The 22,607-nt window shown below is 37.6% G+C and overlaps 1 protein-coding gene across 1 annotated transcript in view; it reads left to right on the plus strand.

Annotated features, from left to right (window-relative positions):
- LOC149182501 (agamous-like MADS-box protein AP1) overlaps nt 1–20,476 on the plus strand; it is a 292,710-nt gene extending 272,234 nt beyond the window's left edge. The window contains exons 6-8 of the mRNA XM_089414579.1: nt 19,899–19,940; nt 20,048–20,094; nt 20,184–20,476. Of these exons, the coding sequence (XP_089270705.1) occupies nt 19,899–19,940; nt 20,048–20,094; nt 20,184–20,262 (168 nt within the window). The 3' untranslated portion in view covers nt 20,263–20,476. The remainder of the gene's footprint in view (nt 1–19,898; nt 19,941–20,047; nt 20,095–20,183) is intronic.
- The last annotated feature ends 2,131 nt before the right edge of the window (nt 20,477–22,607 follow it).

The raw sequence follows: 22,607 nt of genomic DNA on the forward strand, positions 1-22,607 counted from the left end.
CTATGCAAAGTTTATTGCTGATAGAATGCATGATCAATTCATGAGGTTGGAAAATCAAAGAGTTTTCAAGTATTCTTCAGTTTTATATCACTTATTCTTGTATTACCAAGCTGATAGATTTCCAATTGCCCTCCAAAAGCTAGATACCAGAGGAACCCGCACATCAGTGATCTTCTCGACTTCTTTGATTCATTAATTTGATTCTCAATACTCCTAAACAGATTTCATAGACCTCTTTGTTTACCCTGTGACAACCATGCTACTAGGAATCCCTCCACCCAGAATCAGTGCAGACATCAAGAGGGTCCTACAGTTTTCAAAGCAGTACAAAGTGGGGGATTGGTACTTGTACCAAAACCACGCTGAAATCAGAATTTATGGATGTGAATTGCCACCTTACAAATTGCCAAAGTACCTCTCCATGAGATTATTTTCTCTAGAGTACTATAAACAAATGATCAATTCAGATAAGGTGCACTTTGTCAAAGCCAAGAAGAAAGCACAACTTAGAATAAAAGATCAATTGGGCCCATTCATTTGTAACAGTAGGGAAGCAGGAAAGGAGGTAGATGAAATCCTCCAAAGGTTGAAACTCAAACACAGTTTCATGTGGACCTATGACCCCTTAAGCTTCATTTGTAATAGGAGACAAAAGAATAAACTATCTCCTTGCATACACCACATAATCCCTGAATCTGAATGGGTGGAAGGCACTTTGATAGACCGAGATAGTATAGAGGTTGTTGTTGATAATGTATTAATGGACTTAGATAGAAGACTTGATGAGGATTCCTTTGTACAAGTTCTAGGAGAATCTCAGTCTCATAGACAAGCATAGAACCACAATGGATAGAGAGAAGAAGAAGGTCCGTCGGCAGAGGTAGGACCATCAGGGAAAACAGAACCTTCAGATCAAGCAGGGCCATCAAAGAAACCATAGCTTTCAGAACAGCCACAAGAGTCTGAACAGCCTGAAATTTTAGAGGAACTTTCTCAACCTGAACAAATCATGAGCAATCCTCTTGTTTTACAGACTACTCTAAATGAGGATAGGAACCTTAAGAGAGATAGAGATGAGGCCACCCCTTCCAGCAAGCCTATTGCCCAAACCTATGCTAAGAGGCAAAGGTTAAATCCATATGCAGAGCAAGAATACACTGAAGAGACAACCGGGATTTCAAGGGCAAAGAGGACAAAAAGCAGGCACAACACTCCTTCAGGAGGTACACAAGAACCTTCCACCTCTCAAACTCAAATATTAGAAAGGCAACAGAGTGTGGAAGTATCCTCCTTCAGGGCTCCCATAGGACAAAGCCAAGACATGAAAGAAAAATATAAGGAAATAAAGGCAAGGAATGAGAGGTTAAAGGTACAAATCTATGCACATTATCTAAAGATGGCTCCAACAAACTAAACAAGGCTAATGTCAGCCTTTGACATAAAAGAGGGTAAAATGCAGATGAGATTTCTCAAACCAATCATACAACAACCTAAATCAATCACAGACTACCTTAAAACATATTTTGAGGTATTGGTAAAGGATATCCATCCTATTGAGCAAATTGAGTTGCATAAACAAACTGGGGAAATGGTCTATTCCACCTTGACCAACAAGGCCATAGCAGCCCACCAACTCCAAAACTCATTAAATAACATATCAACACAATTTTAGCTGTAAAAGGCCTCTTCAGAGGCCAAAGACACTAGAATAAAGTCCTTAGAGGAATTGCTCATAAAGCTGGGACATGATCCAAAGGATGTGAAAGCAGCAGAGTAGCCGATAAATAAGAAAAATGATGACATAACTGCATTGAAGAAGCAGCTTAAAATTCCTCCTCTACATCATCCTCAAACAACTGAAGTGTTAGAAACACAGAAGGAGGAAGAACTTATGGACCTAGTCCTTAAGTTAAATGACCAATTGAAGGAAACTGAGAAAGAATTGGATAATTTGATACAGTCCAAGCAGAGTGAGTTGGCCACCGCTCCTCAGACTGTAATACCTACAGTTTCCACAGTAGTACCCTCCACCTTGGCAGTTGCCTTGGCACCTACACTTCCTCCAGCTACAGCATTGCCAGTGATAGGTACTACATCAGGCACAAGTACATCAACCAGCATAGAGACACCAACAGAGAAAACTGCAGAGTTGATCAAGGCCATGGAAGAAATGAGTATCCAAGCCACTGAGCTCAAGAAACTCAAAGAACAAGTGACAATTTTAGAAACCAATTGTAAAATTGTACAAATACTACACAAAGAAGAAACTCAGAGGAACCTAAGGATGGCAGAGAGGGTAAAAGCCCTTGAGAAGGATTAACCACTGCAGGAACCATTAGGAGACATGAAGTAAATCCTTTGGGCTAACATCATTGATGGGATTTACCACTGCAGGAACCATTAGGAGACATGAAGTAAATCCTTTGGGCTAACATCATTGATGGGATTTACCACTGCAGGAACCATTAGGAGACATGAAGTAAATCCTTTGGGCTAACATCATTGATTCCATCAATGATGTTTGGCCTTCAATTCATATTATTTTTTAACAAACAGAATTAGTCAAAATGGCTATAGAGGCAATCCACAAGATAGTGGAAGAATTAGGAAATAAACCAGAATAAGCCAATCAGTTGATCACCTTTTTGAACAGTAAAAACAGATGTCAGCTTGATGAACTGGAAATAGAGGACATAACAGAAACAATCATAGAGATAAAAAAAAGTTCTCACCAAAAGGAACTTAATGCTCAATCTGGAGAAAAGATGTTAGAGCATCCAAATAGACATTGATAGCTTTATGCTAAAGTATGGCATCCTAGGAGAAAAAGGACTCCCCAGTCCTATGGTGTTCCATGATAAGTTGATTACCTAGGAAGATTACATTGACAAGTTAAACAAGTTGGCAAGAAGCTAAGATAGTACTTCAGGGGTGAAATCTTTGCCCACTAGAAAAGTGCTTTATGATGGACTTCAGAATCTGTTCTACATAGAACATGAAGTCAAGCACTTATTCACAAGCAAAACTAATTTTTCCAAAGACATAGCAGTTGATGAAGTTTACAGGAAATTGATAAGGATGAAATTACCTGACGGTGAATGGTGGACAAATTTGACTGAATTACTATAAGTTACTGTAGTAAATCTATATGGTAAAACATAACTGCCAGGTAAAACATGTAAGACAGGATCAAAGCAGCACAGGTAAAGAGTATCAGTAGGTTGAAGATAAAAGTGATTCCAGCACTTAACTACAAAGAAACTACAAGAGCCAAATCTAAATTGCAACAACCAACGCAATCACAATAAAAGGGACAGCTTGAAGACAATTCTCCATCTATCTTTATCTTCGTGTTGAAGATATTTTTTGTTTCATAGAAGAATTCGCATATGGTTATAAGATATTTTCTATCAATTTCTATATAAATACTTCACAAATTGAAGTAATTAGTATGGATTAAAATACATTTCTGGAGACATATTATTTTTGAGCCAAGGAGCTATTGTACTCAAGACTGGACTAGTTTTACTGGAAATGAAATAAAGCTAAGGACATTTCACTAGATTCTTGTGCCAGTTGGAACAAATAAGTATCATTTTCTCATGTCTAAATATCGTTTTATCTTTATGTCATGAAATATTCATACCTGTTTCTTATAAAATCTTAAAAGCAAACAAGGAATGATATCATCAGAATTAGCTTAAGTGCTCTTTGTTTTAACTGTTTGCTTTATTTATGTTTTCAACTAAACTGCCTTGGTCTGGGGATTCTTAATTGCCCCCTTACTTCCGTAGTTTATTCCCCCTTTGGTCCATAGTACAGGATTCTTCATTGCCCTTTGCTACTGGCCACCCTTCCTTTCTTCATCTTAATCCCAGTTAAGGATTCTTCATTGCCGTTTGCCCTGGTTAGGAATTTCATTCATTTAAACCTACAGATTTGCTTTTATTGTGCTAGCCTGCCCTATGGACTCCCACCTCAGTGATAGATCAAGTCCAGTTAAACCTTTCTTGATTGACTCCATAGCCCAATGGCCTGAAAACTTGCTTTGCCCATCTGTCTTCTTAATTCCACCACCCAATCAAAACAAAACAATCTTGAACACTAAGAACTAGCCTAAAATCCTATTCAAACAAAGTTAAATTATAAAGATAGAGCCCTCTCTAGACTTAGGTTGGATAGAAGCTGAGTTTAAAAGATTACGTTTGTGGTTACCTCAGACTATTCCTTCTTTGATAACTTCTAAGGAAAAAATCTGAGTGATAACACCTCCTTCTGGATCTTCGTGGTGGCAATAATGTCGTTGGGCTCCGCAATGATAATCTTCTTTCCTTTTTCATATCCCTTGTCAGGTTCTGACTCAGAGTCATAACATGCATCTAATTTGGAAACCTTCAGATCGGCGACTAGTGAATCCTTGGCCCGCCACTCACTTGTGTTGTGAGTGGAGCTCTTATGGAACTCACACCACTTTCCCATGTCATTCTTCGGCTTCACAGTGTCATTCTTTGCTTGCGGCTTTGGTGGGTTTTCCTAGGCTGCTCCACCTTGGATTTGTCCTTTGTTCAACGGTTTGTGGTCACATTTCTCTTTCTTCAGATTCGCAGATCTAAAGTCTCGCTTCTTCTGTTTAAACTTCTAGTCATTCTTGATGGTGTATCGGTACACCCTGCCGAGGGAGGAGATGTACATGAACTCCATTTCATCCTGGATGTACCCTTGTAGGCAGCCACGATGCTTCATTACAAAATTTTCCTCTGAATCCTTGATACCCAACTTCATGCGAAGTGTATGTAGGACATTGGTAAGCTCTGACACATCTTGGTTCCTTCCCTACCGCAGCATTGTCCACTTTGTGGATGTATCCACATAGCTCCTGTCAGGGTAGTACTACTCCTTGATGGCATCTTGGAATGAATTCCAAGTGGGCATGACTGAAAAAATTGAGGTCGTACTTGCATCCTTCTGCTCAAAATAGGTTTTCCACAAGCCCTTGACATTGGGGCTTCCTTTGAGCAGATAAAAATTATAATTGTTATTTATTTATTTATTTTTTCTTCGGCTGGAAAAGTCATGAACAGAAAAATATCCTTCTAACAGATTTAACCATTTATCTATGACGTCTGTATCTATTTGGCCCTCAAATATGGGAATGTCAAAGTTTAGTTGTACCTTAAAATGAGTGGAGCCTCTAGAGTGACTGCTAGACATGGATGCGTTGCTGATGGGCAAAGGTTGAAGGATCTGGGAAAATCTATCCATCATCACATTCCTTCATTTCTTGAGGGCCTTCTCGAGAAATATTTTGATAGGATATCCTGTGCCCTCGTCTTTCTTTTCTTCTACCATGGGTGGTTGTCGAGTTTTGCGAGGATGATCTTGCAAAGGTTCAACCAGATCGAGCCCTAGCTCTTTATATCTCGACCTCGTTGGGGACATGCAAAGAAAAACAAAGAAAAAGTAGATAGTGTTAGCGCTCGAATCTGCCTCAGGCTGAGGAAGGAAAAACTCGAGGCAACATCAGACCAAGCTCAGCCTCGTAGCTAGCCCTACGAGGGCAGGAGAGGGCTCTCTTTGGGTCTATCTCGGCTAAGGGTTTTCAAAGGGGCTGAGATGACTCAAATTTAATACTGATTTTAGGCTAGTAAAGAGATAGGAACGTTTGCTTTAGATTTTTGAGTTTTTTGCTGGAGAAATGGGAAATCCAATTTTGGGTGCGGGGATTGAGGTCAAATTTTTGCAGAGATCGAGTTGGGGCGAGGTAGGAAATAGTCTTTATGCCTCTTGATCGGGTGTATGGACGGATCATAATGACCAGGAGTTGAAGAGCGCAAAAGAGAATATGGATCCTCTTCAAACTGACGAAAACATAGAAAATTAAACAAACTTAAAGGCAGAGCATAACAATCTATGGATTCTACCTTAACACTTCATTTGTTCAATTGCAGAAGATGAAAGAAGGGAAATGATACAAATTAACAACTTACAATTACAGAAATAAGCACACCATCAACACACAAATCCACAAGGATCCCAACAGGTGCTGCAAAATCTCTGATCTTCCCTTAGCCAAAATATGAAAAAATATGTACAATAGTGTCCAAAATCTTCCCAAGAGTCCAACCTATGCTACTGAATGAAAATTTACATATATAGATCAAGCTAACCTCATTCCCTAACCTCTAGGGGTCGAGCTCCTCCTTCTAAGAGTGGTTTCAACAAATTCTAAACATGGAGCAAGAATCTAGGTGACCAAAACAACCTGCTTCTAAAAAGAAGGAAACTGATTTATTACATTAATTGTTTGCTAATTTGTGAATGAATCATCTAGAAAAAGGTAGATAAGTGCCATGTTACCTTACATACATCAATTTACATCATGGTGGGTCAAAAATTACATCAAGGAGTAAAACTGGTGAAAACTGGCCGAATTCCTGAGCTGGAGGATGAAAACTGGACCAAAAACCTCAATGCGCAGCGCCCTGATCTCAATGCGTAGCACACCTTTCAGACTGATTTTGAGGCACTTCCCGGCATCCAAATTGAGCTCAAGATAGCTCGTTGGAAAGCTCTGGATGTCTACTTTCCAACCCAAGTGGAATTTCCCAATTTGGAGCTCATTTGCTCCCTCAAAACGGAATTCTCCCAGAGGTACTTCCTGCTGTTGAAAAAGGTGGCAGTGAGGTCATTTTTTGCATTTTTTTTTACCCTTTGGGTACCCAAACTTTGATGAAATGCCTTGGCAATAGCTGAGCAGGTATATTTCATCATTGCAAATCCAAAAATCCAAACCATTTGTGATTTGGACCTCCCAATCTTATGGGTAGCGCGCTGCGCGTTGAGCCAAAAAACCTGTTTTTAGGACAAAATTTTCAAAAATGATAAAAATTTCTCCAAATTTGCCCAAATTTGGAGTAATGACCCTCTATCATGTAGTGTGCTCTGCCAGTGAAGTCTCGGCCAAAATTTGGAGTGATTGGGCTTTTTCCGCCGTTTTAGTGCCTTGCTCAATCGCCTCCTAAGGATCTTCATTTTTGCTTTGCAAACATGCATGCGGGCCCAGTAATGATTCTTCATATGACGAAGCAAGTGTTTGTCTCTATTGGCCTTCGCCAACAACCCCTCCAAGTGTCAGTTGACCTTCTCAAGCACAAATTGCCGCGCAACAGGTGTCAAATCACCCGGTCTTTTACGGGCCAACCTATAGTCTTCATGGATTCGTTGCAGCTCTATAAGTGTGTGCTCGTCCTCTAACTGTTTATTGCGCTGCTCCAAGTATTTGATTTGACACTCTGCGTTCAGAAACTTCTCATTCAATCTATCAATTTTAGTCTTTTCCACATCACTCAATGCAATATCAATATCATGACCACCTGAATGGCCCTCCTCGTAAATTGGCTCCTTTCCTCTGTCCTGAACCTCTACCTGTACTGAAGAAGAAGGCGAGACCCCTTCCATACCATGTGGAGATAATACTCGCTATGTAGCTGCAAATAAGGCCCTGTGGCCTCGCTGATATGTCACACATGCTGGAGCGCTGATGTGAAGGCCCTCCCTTATCATGAACTATCTCAGGAGGTGGTTGTGGCACTGTGAAAATATCACGAGAAATTAAATCCTCCCAAGTAATGCCCTGCTGGGCCATCTAATGAACCACTATGATCTTGATCAAAGCATAATGATAGATACTCCTGTGCTGTTGTGCTGGGGTCTTTGTTTGTACTAAAGGCACCATCCCCTCATGAAAAACGAAATGTTCATCATACGTACCCTTGTGAAATGCATCAACAAACGAACATGGTACGCATATAGACGTGAGAATCTGCCCTCACAATTGAAATATCGGATGATGAGTTTCATCAATGGTGCATACTCATCCCTCGGGAATCTGAAAGGAAAAACTGCACTCAAATGTCTTATATACACGGACTTAATATATGGCTGATAGTAAGATCTCTCTAACTGCTGACGTTTACTCCATTTCTCTCCAACATTTGGTATCCCAGTGGCCTTTGCAATAATCTCTGGTGACAAAATGAAATCAACTCCGGCGAGGTTTACATGGCCATCATGTAAATGTAGAATGAACAACCGAGCTAATTCACGATGAAACTGAATTTGTGAGATTAGCTCACAATAGTGATAGCATGACTGACGACGAAAACAATCCATTGCAAGCGGGCAAGCCTGCAATTGAACCAAAGAAATAGGCTCTTCCCTAAGAGGCTTACCACCTTTGCCACCTCTGCGAGACCTTCGTGGCACATTACCCTCTGCTGTAGAATCACTGTCATACTGCTGCTCATACTCTGACTCTGTGTCTGACATAGCTCTGAAAACACAATGTCTGCAAAAATGTATGTTGTTTGCAGCTTTGGAGGCATTTAGGCACGATCTGGGCGCATAGACAAGTTTTTCCTGTGGCTGAGATTCAACGCGCAGCGCGCCACCCCAGTGTGCAGTGCACACTCCTATTCGCAGCGCCCGTGTAATTTTGCACTAGCTCAAACCACCCAATGCGCAGCACACTGCCCAACGCGCAGCGCGCACACCTGTAACACTGCCCACGGGTTTATAAACACGGTCTTTTGCCTTCCAACACTTGAACACGCTCTTGCCTTGATAGTTGGTGAACAAATAGATTTTTTTCCCCTTTATAAGTAAACAATATATCTCATTTGATTTAAATTGATTTTCAAAAACCCACTTTGTAAGGTTTGGCACTTTTCACTTTTGGTCTTTAATACAACACTGCTTTTTGATTTTTTCTTGCTTTTCTGAGGTTTGGACTGATCATTTTTGTTGATTTTGCAGGGATCTGGCATTTGGCTTTGGAAAAGATCAGAGGCTTGCATCTGGATCTTCTTGTGATGAAACAAATACAATTATTTCAAAATGAAGTTTGACAATTTTTAGTTCCAAAACAGAGTTTTGGACTAAAAATGTCTTTAAATGCTTTTTGAGAAAGAATATAAAATGAAAATATTTGAAACCATCCTCATGACCTGCAGGCTTCTATTACATATATGCAAAGGACTGAAAACCCTAGACTCTAGGACTAAAGACTCTTCTTTACCGAAACCAATTATTTATGACAATAAGCTTTGGTAATTGTTTAGGAATTTGGACTAACCCTGCAGGTACAAGCATGAGGCAACACAAGACAACTAGACCCCCTCGTCAGTCAATGGCATGCCCCTAGCGAAATGCAACGAAGTGGAACAAGTGAGACACCTAAAAATGATATGCAAAAGCGAAAAGATCTCTGACGGAGGGCTGTAAGGACCGACTCTAACAGATAGCTCTAATACCACTGATTTGAATTTAAATAGGAATGCAACAAATTACAGAAATAATCATAAATATAAAGATGCAGTAGAAATAACACTCATTTCATTAATATCAAATACTGAAATATGCTTACAAACACAAGGGAAATAAGATTAGCTTGGGTGATGGTATCTTATCTTTGAGAAGAGATGTGATGGCTACATGCCTTTGAACTATGTTACAATGAGGCTCAAATGACTATTTATTATTGAGAAAAAATGGAAAACACTAAAATTCTAGAAACATAATCCTACGAGATGAAGCGCCAAACTGTGAGCCCCGCTTAAGTAAATGGGTACATCAATTTCTCGAGGTCATAACTTTGGTATACAATCTTCATTTGATGCGCATAATACCTCGTTAGAAATATCTATCCGAGGACTACAACTTTTGAATGAACAACAATAGTTAAAGACATAAGATGGTTCTGGTTTTCCCAAAGAAAAATCATTTAGGGCATCAAAACAACTCCAGAAGTTCAGGACCTGAAAAACTCCCAAAAATTGTACATTGTGCTACAAATAAGGAAAATGAAAAACTGAAAGAAACAATGGTGGTGGTCCAAGTGGAATAGGTGGGTGGCCACCAATATCCACCTGGATCATTCATCCCCCGTTAGGACGCAATGTTTCACATTATGTTGAGTTCTTCCATGAGATGATGAAACTTCTAATGAACTTGGTCCCTAGAGAGCCACTTGGCCTAGTGAAGGAGTTACTTTGCTTTGAAAACTCGATATAGTTCGATCAGTTGTTTTCGGTGTTCTTGATTTGTGCATCCATGATCCGATCAATTGTTGCTTCTTCCATAAAATCTGGATTTAACTCTGTATTTGTGAGATGTTCTAGAATGTCTGATGTGTCTAGCAATGGTGGGAAGTATGGTCGAAGGAGGTCCACATTGAAAACTAGGTATAGGCGAAGGAATTGGGGAATGTTGAGCTCAAATGCATTGTCTCCCATAACCTTGGTAATGGTGTAAGGACCATATCGAAGTGGTCTAAGTTTCTGATAGGTTCCTGTAAGTTGTTCCTTTTGTAAATGTAACTAGACTTTTTCACCCACCTGAAACTTGTGCGGCACCCGATGTTGATCATGTCTCTAGTTGTACTTGGCATTCGATTTCTCTAGAATATCGTGGATGGGCCGGCGGATGTGTTGGACATGCTCAATAAAAAATTTTCCTTATTGGCTTTGGAATGGACATGAGTCGAATCAGCCTGAGTAGCTGCAAATGGTATGGCTACATCAATGTGACATAGTCACTGGAATCCCAAACCCACCTAAAAAGGGTTGTGGTCAGTCGAGCTATGAAGAGCCAGTTATAGTTATGCTAGACATAGGGGATACTCTCATCCCATGTGCATGGATTCTTTGAGTTATACATGTGCAGAATGTGTACGATCATCTTGTTGATGAACTTTGTCTGGCCATTAGTTTGGGGATGGAAAGTTGTGGACTTAGAGAGCTTGGTGTCTAGCATCAACCATAGACTGGACCAAAATGTACTGGGGAACCTACTATCTCGATCTGAGATTATAGATGGTGGGATCCCAAAGTGTACCCACACTCGTTCAAAGAAGAGTTTAGCAATTACTTCTGTTGTGATATTATTCTTGTAGGCCTCCATAATCGCCATCTTTGAGAATCTGTCGATGACCACAAAAACATAGTCGTTTCCATGCTTAGTAGAAGGAAGGCTCAATATGTAATCCATGGAGATGGGTTCTCTAGGTCGACTAGGGGTAGGGAACGAAGTATATATGTGTTGCTTCTTGATTGTCAGTCTCACAATGGCATAGGCATTACAATATCTGATGTACTTCCTGACATCCTGTCGAAGATTCGACAAATAGAAATACTTCTGCAGTACTGCCACCATTTTCTCGACCCCGAAATGCCCAACAGCTTGACTATAGTGTGCTTCCAAAATCCTCTTGGCATGCTTACTTGAAGGAACACAATGGTGTCCCAAGTGGGATAATAGAGCATCCTAGAGGTAAAAATCTGGAACTTGCTGACCCTCCAAGAGTATCTAGTATGTATGGCTGAATTTGGGGTCGCTTTTGTAGAGAAGTGTCAAATCAAAAGTCTCATGCCCACAAGAGTTGAGTAGGGTGGTTAAAGCCATGATCGGTGGTCAGCTGAGGTAGTCTGCAACATTATTGGTGCTATCTTTCTTATACTTGATATTCAAATGGAACTGTTGTAGGTATGTCGACCACTTCTGATGGCGATCATTCTGCAACTTCCCCTGCATTTTTATGAGGGTTGGTGGTCTGTGTGGATGACCGTTTCCTTCCCCAAAATATAATGCTTCCATTGTTGGTAGGCCTGCACAATGGAATACATTTAGTTTTCATAAGTGGGATACTTCCGGACTTTATCTGAAAGTGTTTCACTATGATATGCCATTGGATTCCCTTGTTGAGTAAGGACTACCCCAATGGCATAGTCAGAGGCATATATCTCGATCTCTAATGGTTGTTGCAAGTATGGTAATGTCAGCGGTGGTGCAGAGCAGAGGTGATGTTTCAACTCTGTGAATACCTTCAGTTGAGATTTAGACCAAAATAATTTTTCTTTTGCTCCTCCATTGGTGACTTGACTCAAGGGCCAAGTGAAGTGAGAGAATCCCAACATGAACTTGCGGTAAAAATTGGCAAGACCCATAAAGTTGTGGAGCTCTGTCAGAGTGGTTGGGGCTGACCAATCCTGAATGACTTGAATCTTGGTTGGATCCACGTGCACCCATCGTTCATCAATAACGTATCCCAAATACTGAACCTCGGTTATTCCAAAAGTGCATTTCTCCAAACTGCCACACAACTTGTGTTGTCGTAGCTTTTGGAGCACCTGTCGAATGTCATGGAGGTGCTCTTCCCAACTCTGGCTGAAGATTAGGATGTCATCCAAGTATACCACTACAAATGAGTTGGTGAATGGCCACAATATGTCATCCATCAGCCTCATGAAGGTTGTAGGAGCATTCGTCAACCCGAAAAGCATAACCAACCATTTGAAAACTCCCTACTTTGCTTTGAATGCAGTCTTCCACAAATCGGAGGATTGGATTGGTACCTAGTGATATCCGGACTTCATGTCGATCTTGCTGAAATATTTCTCCCTCTTGAGTTGGTCCAAAAGGTCATTAACTCGTGGGATTTGGTACTTATTTTAGACAATAATTTTTTTTAGCGCCTGATAGTCAATATAGAGTATCGAAATCCCATCCTTCTTCTGGACCAACACGATCGGGCTCCAATAGGGGGATGAACTTTACCGAATGTGACCTTTCTGCAACATCTCCTGAATTTTCCTCTTGATTTCTTTGTTCTCCATAATGATGCACGATAGATTAGTCCATTAGGCAACGATGCACCTCGGGTCAGATCGATGGAGTGCTTGACCTGATAGTGTAAAGGAACCCTTGCAGGGGAGGTGAAGATGTCCTCGTCCTCCTCCACGACCTTGTCCATTTATCGTTGTCGTGCGGAGGGGCCTTGTCTCAACATCATGGCCAACATCTTCTTCTTACCTTGAGAGCATATCATCAAGAGAACAAGTTTCCTAGTTTTGGAAATGAGCTTACTAAATTGTTTTGCAGTAATCAAAGAGATGGTGTATGGAGGTGCTACCTCCGGTATCTTGTACAACTTATTTCCCAAAGTAACAATAACAATGTGACGTCGTGACTCATACACAACATGTCACTTCCACAAGTATGGTTGGCCTAGTAATCTTTTCTCGGCTGGAAAAAACATGAACATAAAAATATTCGTCTAGCATATTTAACCATTTATCTACGACATATGCATCTATTTTCCCCTCAAGTATGGGAATGCCAAAGTTTACTTGTACCTTAAAAGGAGTGGAGCCTCTAGAGCAGCTGCTAGATGTGGATGGGCTGTCGGTGGGCAACCATTCAAGGATCTCGGAAAAGTTATCCATCATCGCGTTCCTTTGTTTCTCAAGGACCTCTTAGAGCATTATTTTGATAGGATCTCCTACCCACTTGTATTTCTTTTCTTCCTCCATTAGCAGTCATCGGGGTTTACGAGGCTAATCTGGAAAAGGTTCAACCAGATCGAGCCCTAACTCCTTATATCCCGACCTCATTGGGGACATGTAAAGAAAGACAGAGAAAGAGTAAACCGCTTTGATACCACTGATCCATATTTAAACATGAGCACAACAAATTACATATATAACCATAAATACGAAGATGCAGCATAAATAACACTTCATTTCATTAATATCAAATACTGAAATATGCTTACAAACAGAATGGAGATAAGACTAGCTCGGGCGATGTTAGCTTATCTCTGAGAAGAGATTTGGTAGTTACATGCCTCTAAACTGTGTTACAATGAGGCTCAAAGGTCTATTTATTATAGAGAAACAATGGAAAACCCTAAACATCTGAAAATCTAACCCTAGGAGATGAACCGCAAAACTATGGGCTTCGTTTGGGTAAATTGGTACATCAACTTCCCGGGGTTTTAACTTTGGCATACGATCTCCGTTTGATGCACACAATACCTCATTAGAAATATCTATCCAAGGACTACATCTTTGGAATGACCAACATCAATTGATAACTGATGTTGGTCCTGGTTTTCCCAAAAAAAAATCGTTTAGGGCTTCAAAATGACTCTAGAAGTTCAAGACCTGAAAAACTTCCAAAAATATTAAATTGTGCTACAAATAAGGAAACTAAAAAACTGAAAGAAACAATGGTGGGGGTCAAAGTGGAATAGGCGGGTGGCCACCAATATCCACGTGGATAAGGGGAGTCTTTTGAACACTTAATGGGATACAAACCAAAAAAGAATTTTGTCATGAAATCCAATTATTATGGTACTTTTTATTGCCAAACATTAGGTTCTATAAATAAGTTTTTTCTAGAATATAAAGAAGTTAAAAAGCAGTGGTAGTAACTATTAGAGTATGGTGTGATTTGACCGATTAATTCATCGTATGGGTTTCCCACCATAATTATTTCAAATAAGTATGGGACATGGTAAACATGCACCGATTATAGAGCTTTAATTAATATTACACTTAAGAACGAGTACCCTCCACTACGGAATATTTTAAGGATGAGGGTTTATTTGAAAGTTTATAAACCTTGGCAAATCTTACTAGTTTTTAATATGTAAATTAAAAAAAGTTTTTTTTGTTCTGTTTTTTATTTTGTAAAAAATATTCATATATTTAAAAATTTTAGATCAATTAATATAATTTTTTTTTTTTTTTTTATTCTTTTTCTGGATTTTAAAGGAGAAATAAGTTTATACTATAAAAATTAGGCGAATCAATTTTAAAAGATAGAATTTTGCGAATCTTTTTCTTCAGAAAGAGCATGAAAAATTAGACCACGTGTAAATATTAGCCCCTAAAATTTTCCATGACCTCTACCTTGTACTAAATTTCTTAGATTAGTTACGAAATAAAAATACTTCACATCCATGGACCTCAAATTGTTGTACCACTAGGTTTGAGGCAAACAGAAATACACTTGGAAGACTATTGTTAAAGCCAAGAAATGATTGAATTAATGGTTGGTAATGCCATTTGGTTTAAGAAATGCACTAGCTAATTTTACTATACTAATAAAAGGTGTACTCATTTTCTATTATTTATTTGGATGATATACTAGTTGACATTGTTATTTGGAAAGAAAACATCTCACATTTGATGTAGGTTCTAAATATATTAAAGCACAAACTACTAGAAAAATTGATGAAATGTGGGTTTGCACAAAAATTGGTTGTGTATTAAGGCATTGTAATTGATCAAGAGGAGCTTAAGATAGACCATACAAATATGGAGGACATCGTGAAGTGGTCAACATCTACAATTATGTTTAGTTTTATGAGTTTTTCTAGGGTAGCGCAAAACCTGAGAAAATTCATAGCTTCATTTTAGCTTCACTACTCTATGCCATAATAGTGAGTGGCAAGACTTTCAAGCTGAGGAAGAGCTAGTAGAAAATGTTTGACTATTTGAGAAATAGAATTATCCAAACATCGCTTCTTACATTATTAAAATTGAAGAAACCCTTCAAAGTGAAAAACGATGTGACTTAATAAGGGAGCAACCTTGATGCAAGTATAAAGGCATGTATGCCACCATTCCAAAGTATTTCATGGATTAGTTCTGGACTACCCTAGCTATAAGAAGGAGCTTTATACTTTGGTACAATCTATCAAAATGTTGAAACACTATCTAATTGAAAAGGATACTATCATCCCCACATCTTGCTAACTACTATAATAGTTTTTGGCCCACAGTAAGCTACAAAAAATCAAATGTTAATTGTGTATGGGGTTCTTACAACAATTTCATTTAGTCATCGACTAAAGAAAGGGTAACAAACAAGTTGGTTGACATGATTCCAAGGCTACCTAGGTCAATATTTATATCTTTTAGAGCTATTATGCACATGGATCCTTCATCCATGATGCATAAAAACATGCATATATAGAATACAAAAACCTGAAGGAGGTACTTCAATAGTTATAGGGACAAATTCATCTCAATTACGGGGATAGCGTAATTGACTATCATCTCCAAAATTGGTTACTCTATACAGTAGAAAAGCTTTGTCTTCCTAAAGTTGAGCGATTGTAGCTAATTAGAAACGCCTAAAACTCCATGCGTGTAGATCTCTTTGGTGATGAGAATATACTTTGCAACTTATGGAATTATGTGTATTGAACCATAATGTAAGTAGATGTATAAATTTTTATTAAAGGATGTATGCTTTGTTGTACCAACAATCCCAATAAAATGAAGCAGGGTTTATACGATCCCTTACTTGTACTAATTAATTCTTGGGACTACATTTACATGGATTTTGCAGGTGGTTCAACATTAATCAAGAAGGTATATGAATTTGTATTTATGGTAGATGAATGGCTTAGCAGAATATACATTCCCATGCCCTATATAAGGACTACCATAGCAAAAAGAGGTAACACGTGTGGTTTTTGAATAGTTTTGGGTACAATATGCATACAAAGGAACATCATTACATATAAGGAAACTTTATTTTATAGTGCATTCTAAACTACATTGTGGAAGGGAATGGACATGATGTTAAATATGTCTATGACATTCCATCGACAGATAGATGGGAAACTAGAAGTATCCAATAGGAATTTGTTACAACAATTGAGCAGTTACAATCAAGTGCACCTGAAGACATACACTGAAAACTAAGTCTCTATACAAAAATCTTATGATAGAACAACTCACACTTATATCGATAAGTCCTAATTTGGAAGTTATTTTGGATATTTCCACCACTTTTGGATGTCATATATGTGCAAGAATTAGGAGTGAGGGATGACCTCATAGGAGATGCATTAATAGTGGAATATTTCTGTAGTGTAGCTTCCGGATACATCGCATTCAGTTTGTTTATAGTCGACGTTTCGAACCAGCAACGATGGTTCAATTTTTCAAATCTTGATGATGAACCATCGTTGCTGGTTCGAAACGTAGACTATAAACAAACTGAATGCGATGTATCCGAAAGCTACACTACAGAATCAAGAGACTCGCAGAAACCTCAAAGACAAAATACTCACCCAAAGTGGAATATTTGTTGAGAAGATTAGGTAAACCTATTTGCAAGTATAAGAGATTGAAGAAACCATAGGAAAAATGTAAGGCCATGCATGATCAACACAAAACAAATACGTAATTCAGAGGGGGAGACAAAGTTTAGTTATAATTAAACAAGGAAAAAATAAAATCTCTCTGAGGCTTGGATTTTTTTTGGAAGAAAAATATATGAGAAAATTCATAACTTCATTTAAGGAGTAGTTACACTACTCCATACAATAACATCGGGTAGCAAGATCTTCTAGTGCGGGGAAGTTTAGCAGAAGGTCTTTGAAGAGTCGAAATAGATAATCATCTAGGTAGTATTTCTAGCATTACCAAACATGTAGTAGCACTTCATTGTGGAGACAGATGCAAGTGGGTATGCCACTAGAATACTCCTAATGTAAGGAAAATAGCCAATATGCTACCATTTTGATGTATTTTATGGTGCAATTCTAAACTACATTACCTACGACAAGGAGCTCTACGCTTTGATACAAGTTGTAAAAAGCTAGAAACATTATTTAATGGGAAACGTAGCCATGATCCACACATATCATTAGTCATTATAGTCCTTGTAGGTCCAAAGTAAGCCATAGTAGACTATAAGCTAAAACTACATTGGTTTCTTGAACCATAGTGTGTTTTTTGTCCACGATAACTCCCACAACTCAAAATTATCGTAATTTCCCTCCATTTTTAATCTACATCTACTAATATTTCCATGCAACAATATTTCCTTTTGTACAATCTCCTACTTTTGTTCAATCTCCTTCTCAAACCATGAACATGAACTAGATTACACTTATTACAATATTCATTAGATAAAAATTGATGGGAACATAGAAAAAATATTACAAACAAATAAAATAAAGTAAAAACCATTAAACATCATAATATCTTCAAAAAAAAAAAAAAAAAAAAACCTTTTTAAAAAATACTCCACACTCAAGTGATTATTGAAGTATGATTTTGAAGAAATTTCCATCATCATATCAAACTAAAAGCTTGCACTCTCCAACACTAACACTCATCAAATATGAAAAGTAAAAATATTTTAAAATTGTATATGCGGTAAACAATTATCAATTAATTTGTTCATTATTAATAATTAATATTCATTATTTGTTGATCATTTTCCATATTCATTGGTTTTTATTTATTTCCTATATTATTATTTTAAAAATATAATACCTAATATTAAAAAAATATATATTAATATTAAAAAAATTATATTTATTTATTTATTTATTGATTAATAAGAAAATATAACTATTTTTATTTATATATAAATTTAAAATTATTTTATATTCTCTAGACTGAAATAACCATGCATATAAATTTTCACATACAAATTTACAGATTTAATTCTTTATTTATAGGTGCATTCATTCTTCATTCAAATTTATGTCTCTAATGATTATTGAGCTTTTGAATATCCCCTACGCGTTTTTTTGCATTCAGACACATGTGACTGGCCGTAGAAGATAATGAAATCAGACCAGCTATTTTAATTATTCTATGTTTGGTTCTTTTGCGTGTATGTTTTTCTTTTACTTGGGTCTAAATTTCGTAGTTTAGAATCTCAAATTTAGATTCTGAAGTTTCATTTCACTGTTCTATATTTATACTTTTAACATTTTAAATAACCCAAAAAATATTGTTTGACAAAAATTATTTGAAAAGATTGGGCTTTTTAATCCTTGTTGAATAAGCTCTATTTCCTCTAATCAATATATTCAATTAAATAATATATTTAAACACTTGACATAGCTTGGTTTTATAAAAACTCATTTATAACTACATTCTAACAACATCATTACTACTATTCTTAACTAATTTACCAACCTTCAAAAGTGTTACTTACTAAAAATGGTCTTTAAAACTACCCTAGAGTAGTGGTAAAAGACATTATTATTTTCATTTTTCAAATCAAGAACTCATCAAAACCTCAGATAAGTGAAAAAATCCCATCTCAAAACCCTTTACAAGGCACAAACAATCTTTCTACTAATATTCGAAAAAAAAATAAAAAATATTAAACTCCTATTTAATATATAATTTCAGAAAAATCTTCTGACATCTTTTGACATATAACTTTTTTAATTATCCCAAGGTCTTTTTATAGGAAAAAAGTTCTTCAGAGTATCTGTGTTCTACTAAATTTAATCACATAAGTGTTCTTTTTTTAAACCTTGTAGAAAAAATTATGAAAATGGGTTTTGAATAGAGAAAAAGTTGGATGGTGTTTCATAGTCATGGATAGATTTGACTTGCAATGACAATAAATAGTTGTGATGCTTGATTTGACAAGCCACAATTATAGGTTAGGATTTCTGTGGAGGATAATTTTCTCTTTAATCATAATTCCATTTCTGGAAAAGGTAATCAGGATTGGTAGAAAATGGTTACTATTTCTTAAATGACAATGTCAATTTCCGCTTAGACTGGTAGATTTAATCACTCACAAAACCGACATTTTTAGCTATATCAGGTCTTGGTTACTCTCTTTTTGGGAACTATTATTGGAAAAAAAAAAAAAAAATAGTATCAAAATCCCTTCAGTTGATTGGTGAAGTACAATAATTATTGTTACACAGAAATAAAATCCCTTCAGTTGATTGGTGAAGTACAATAATTATTGTTACACAGAAATAATTTTGAATTGATGAGTCTTGCTCTTTTACACAGCTTTTATTGCTTTTATAGAGAAATTGTCTCTAACAAATTAGACGTGAAGAACTATTTGTATTTAATTATTAAAAATTCCCTAAATACAATGTCCACACGTAAATATTATCTGAAGTACATATTAACCATAGACAACTAAACTGAAAAGAACTTATTTATGAGGAGCATGAGGCTGCCTGGCCAGCTTTATGATTTTTTCACAATAGGGGTCAATACAATGGAAGGTATTGAATGTTTCTATCGCTGTCATTGTTGTGCTAGGTACGAGCTATGGAAGAGGAGAAAATTGAACTTCAAAGCATGGTATGGTTAGTATTTTGTTAGTATGTTGTGAGTAGAAATTTTCTTAAAACCGTTATTTTCATTGCGGTGTGTGCACAGCGATATCTAACATGATGGTTGTGTCTCAGTTGCGTGCCAGAGACGATTCCTTCAGTTCGACTAACTTAAATCTTGGGTATGCGGATCACCGTCATTTTCCTTGGTCTATTTTCGTTTTATGGACTTTATCCTGTTTTAGTTCTAATTCAGGAGTTACACTGACAGACTTTCTTATAATGCCATGCCTAGCGGGCTCTGCGACGGTAACATCAATGGCGATTGCTTCTCCAGTGAGATACATTAATCGAATACAATAACTTCGGACCTATCCACTATTTATTGCTGCTTCTACACCCATATCATGTATTAAAAAGTCCCGAACGGATAGAAAATAAAAAAATTATACTATGACACGATCATTTATATTTTAATCTTTTTGTTTCACAGAAACAGTTTTTTCAGGAGAAAAAAACTGAACATGCTTATATTAATCTGAGAATGTTTTACATATTCTAAAATCTTTATCTTGATGGTATGCGAATCTGCTGTCGAGCAGCAGACCTGGAACGCAACTGGACAAAATATAAGGATAAAAATCACCTGCTATCTCAGTGATGATAATACATAAGATGTCATTAGAGGGATAACTACACGTTTGTAACACAGATGTAACGATATGCTGAAAGGAGGAGAGTAGACCAAAATACCATAGAATGTAAACAAAAATTCAAGGAAGCAGTGATTAGATTTCAAAAGTCCCCTAACCACGGATCGATCCATTGACTAGCATCTCAAAAAACAAGGGTCTAGGAAGAAGAGACAATACAGTCTTGGAAAGAGCATCGGCTTCAGTGTTCTGTTCTCGGTAGACATCTCGAAAAGAAACCTCGGTGAGTGATGACTTTAAATCCGAGATCATCTGCATCGAGTCGCAGAGAGAAGCTGCCTCCAAAGCATTCCGCCCGTGGATCCAGTGGATCACGGAGAGAGAATCCCTAATAATCAAATTTTGTTTATGCCAAGCCACATAGAGCATTGAATAGCTTCTCATAATAGTGACTAGAATCACCAAAATCTGCAGGGGTTGGTAAACGTTACAAACCAGTGACTAGGATCACCAAAATCTGCAGGGGTTGGTAAACATTCCAAACCAGTAACTAGGATCCCCAAGGTGGAAATTACGGATTCCATAGAGGTGCAGTGATTCTTCCAACACCTCCTCAAACACAACTCTGGGGAATCGAACCTAGGTCCAGGCTCTTATACCATGAAGAAGTTTTCGGTTACACCAAAACTCACAGGTGTCGGTAAACAGAGTTGTCCGATGACCACTAAACTAATGAAATCGATATTGTAAAGAGAGGTCAAGTAAGAAAGAAACTCCACATCCACAATGCCCACCAGAGGAAGCTCCATTAAAATAGCATATCAAAAATATGCCGTCTAAATCAACAATAGAAATAGTCCTCGAAGAGGAACTCCACATCCACAATGCCCACCAGAGGAGGCTCCATCAAAATAGCAGATCGAAAATATCCGTCTAAATCAACAATAGAAATAGTCCTCGAAACTCCAAATGCACAATGCCCACCAGAGCAGGCTCCATCAAAATAGCAGATAAAAAATATGCCGTTATAGCAGATAAAAAATATGCCGTTTAAATCAACAATAGAAATAGTCCTCGAAGTGGCATTGGGAGCTTAGGGGCCGATTTCCAGGAAATATGCAACCATCTTCAAGGAGCAGTCTTAGCGTCACGAGAAATGCCTTCAAAAATATGTTCATTTCATTAGCGCCAAATGCCCCACACGTCAAGGAGCCGTTTTAGCGTCACCACAAATGCCTTCAAAAATATGTTCATTTCATTGGCGCCAAATGGCCCACACGACAATAGGGGGCCCACCCTGAAGGCTTTTGATTGAAGGGACCAAGAGCTAGTACAAGCATGTATAGAGGATCTAGAGGATCCACCTCTGTAAACATTGACACCTAAGAGAGTGGAAACCTCTGTCCAAATGGCAGCACCGTAGGGAAACTGTAAAAATAGGTGATAGCCATCCTCCGAATTGTTCCTGCAAAGAGAGTATCTGCGAGGAACCACGAATACCTTCTTCAACAAATTCTCCCATTTTAACTCCCATTTTAATGTGCTTTTATGTAATGAAATCAGCATAGGGTGAATGTTGGATGTAATGTATTCATATACTTTATGGGTAGCAATTTTGCTATTCACGAAGGGTGAAAACAACAGTTATTTTCTTTTACTGTATTATTATGTAATGGCTTGTGAAGTGTAATTCACGGTAAACAATTTGTTTTTATTTGGTGAATGAGCTCGGTTTAATATGAATGTAAATTTCATGCATTTGAATTACAAGTTAAAGTGTTATTGTGTTGCTCCAGCCCTTATTCTGTTTTACCGTGAATTATTTTCTGTGTTTCAATTAACTTAATGTGTAGTTGCAATGTGTAGTTGCGATTTCTTTGCAGAAACATAAGTTGACTTCCGCAACATAAGTTGACTTTGCCGCAACAGATTTTTGAGCTAGTCTCTTCTCCTTTGCCTCTGTGAAAATTTTCTAACATGGTATCAGAGCAGGTTAAACTCTATTAGTGTAAAAACAAGTGTTTTTATTAGTAGTTAAAAAG

The sequence above is a fragment of the Pinus tabuliformis genome, chromosome 3_2, assembly GCF_031772625.1.
Source record: "Pinus tabuliformis cultivar Carrire ecotype Pingquan chromosome 3_2, CPIR1, whole genome shotgun sequence".
In the NCBI taxonomy this organism is placed as follows: domain Eukaryota; kingdom Viridiplantae; phylum Streptophyta; class Pinopsida; order Pinales; family Pinaceae; genus Pinus; species Pinus tabuliformis.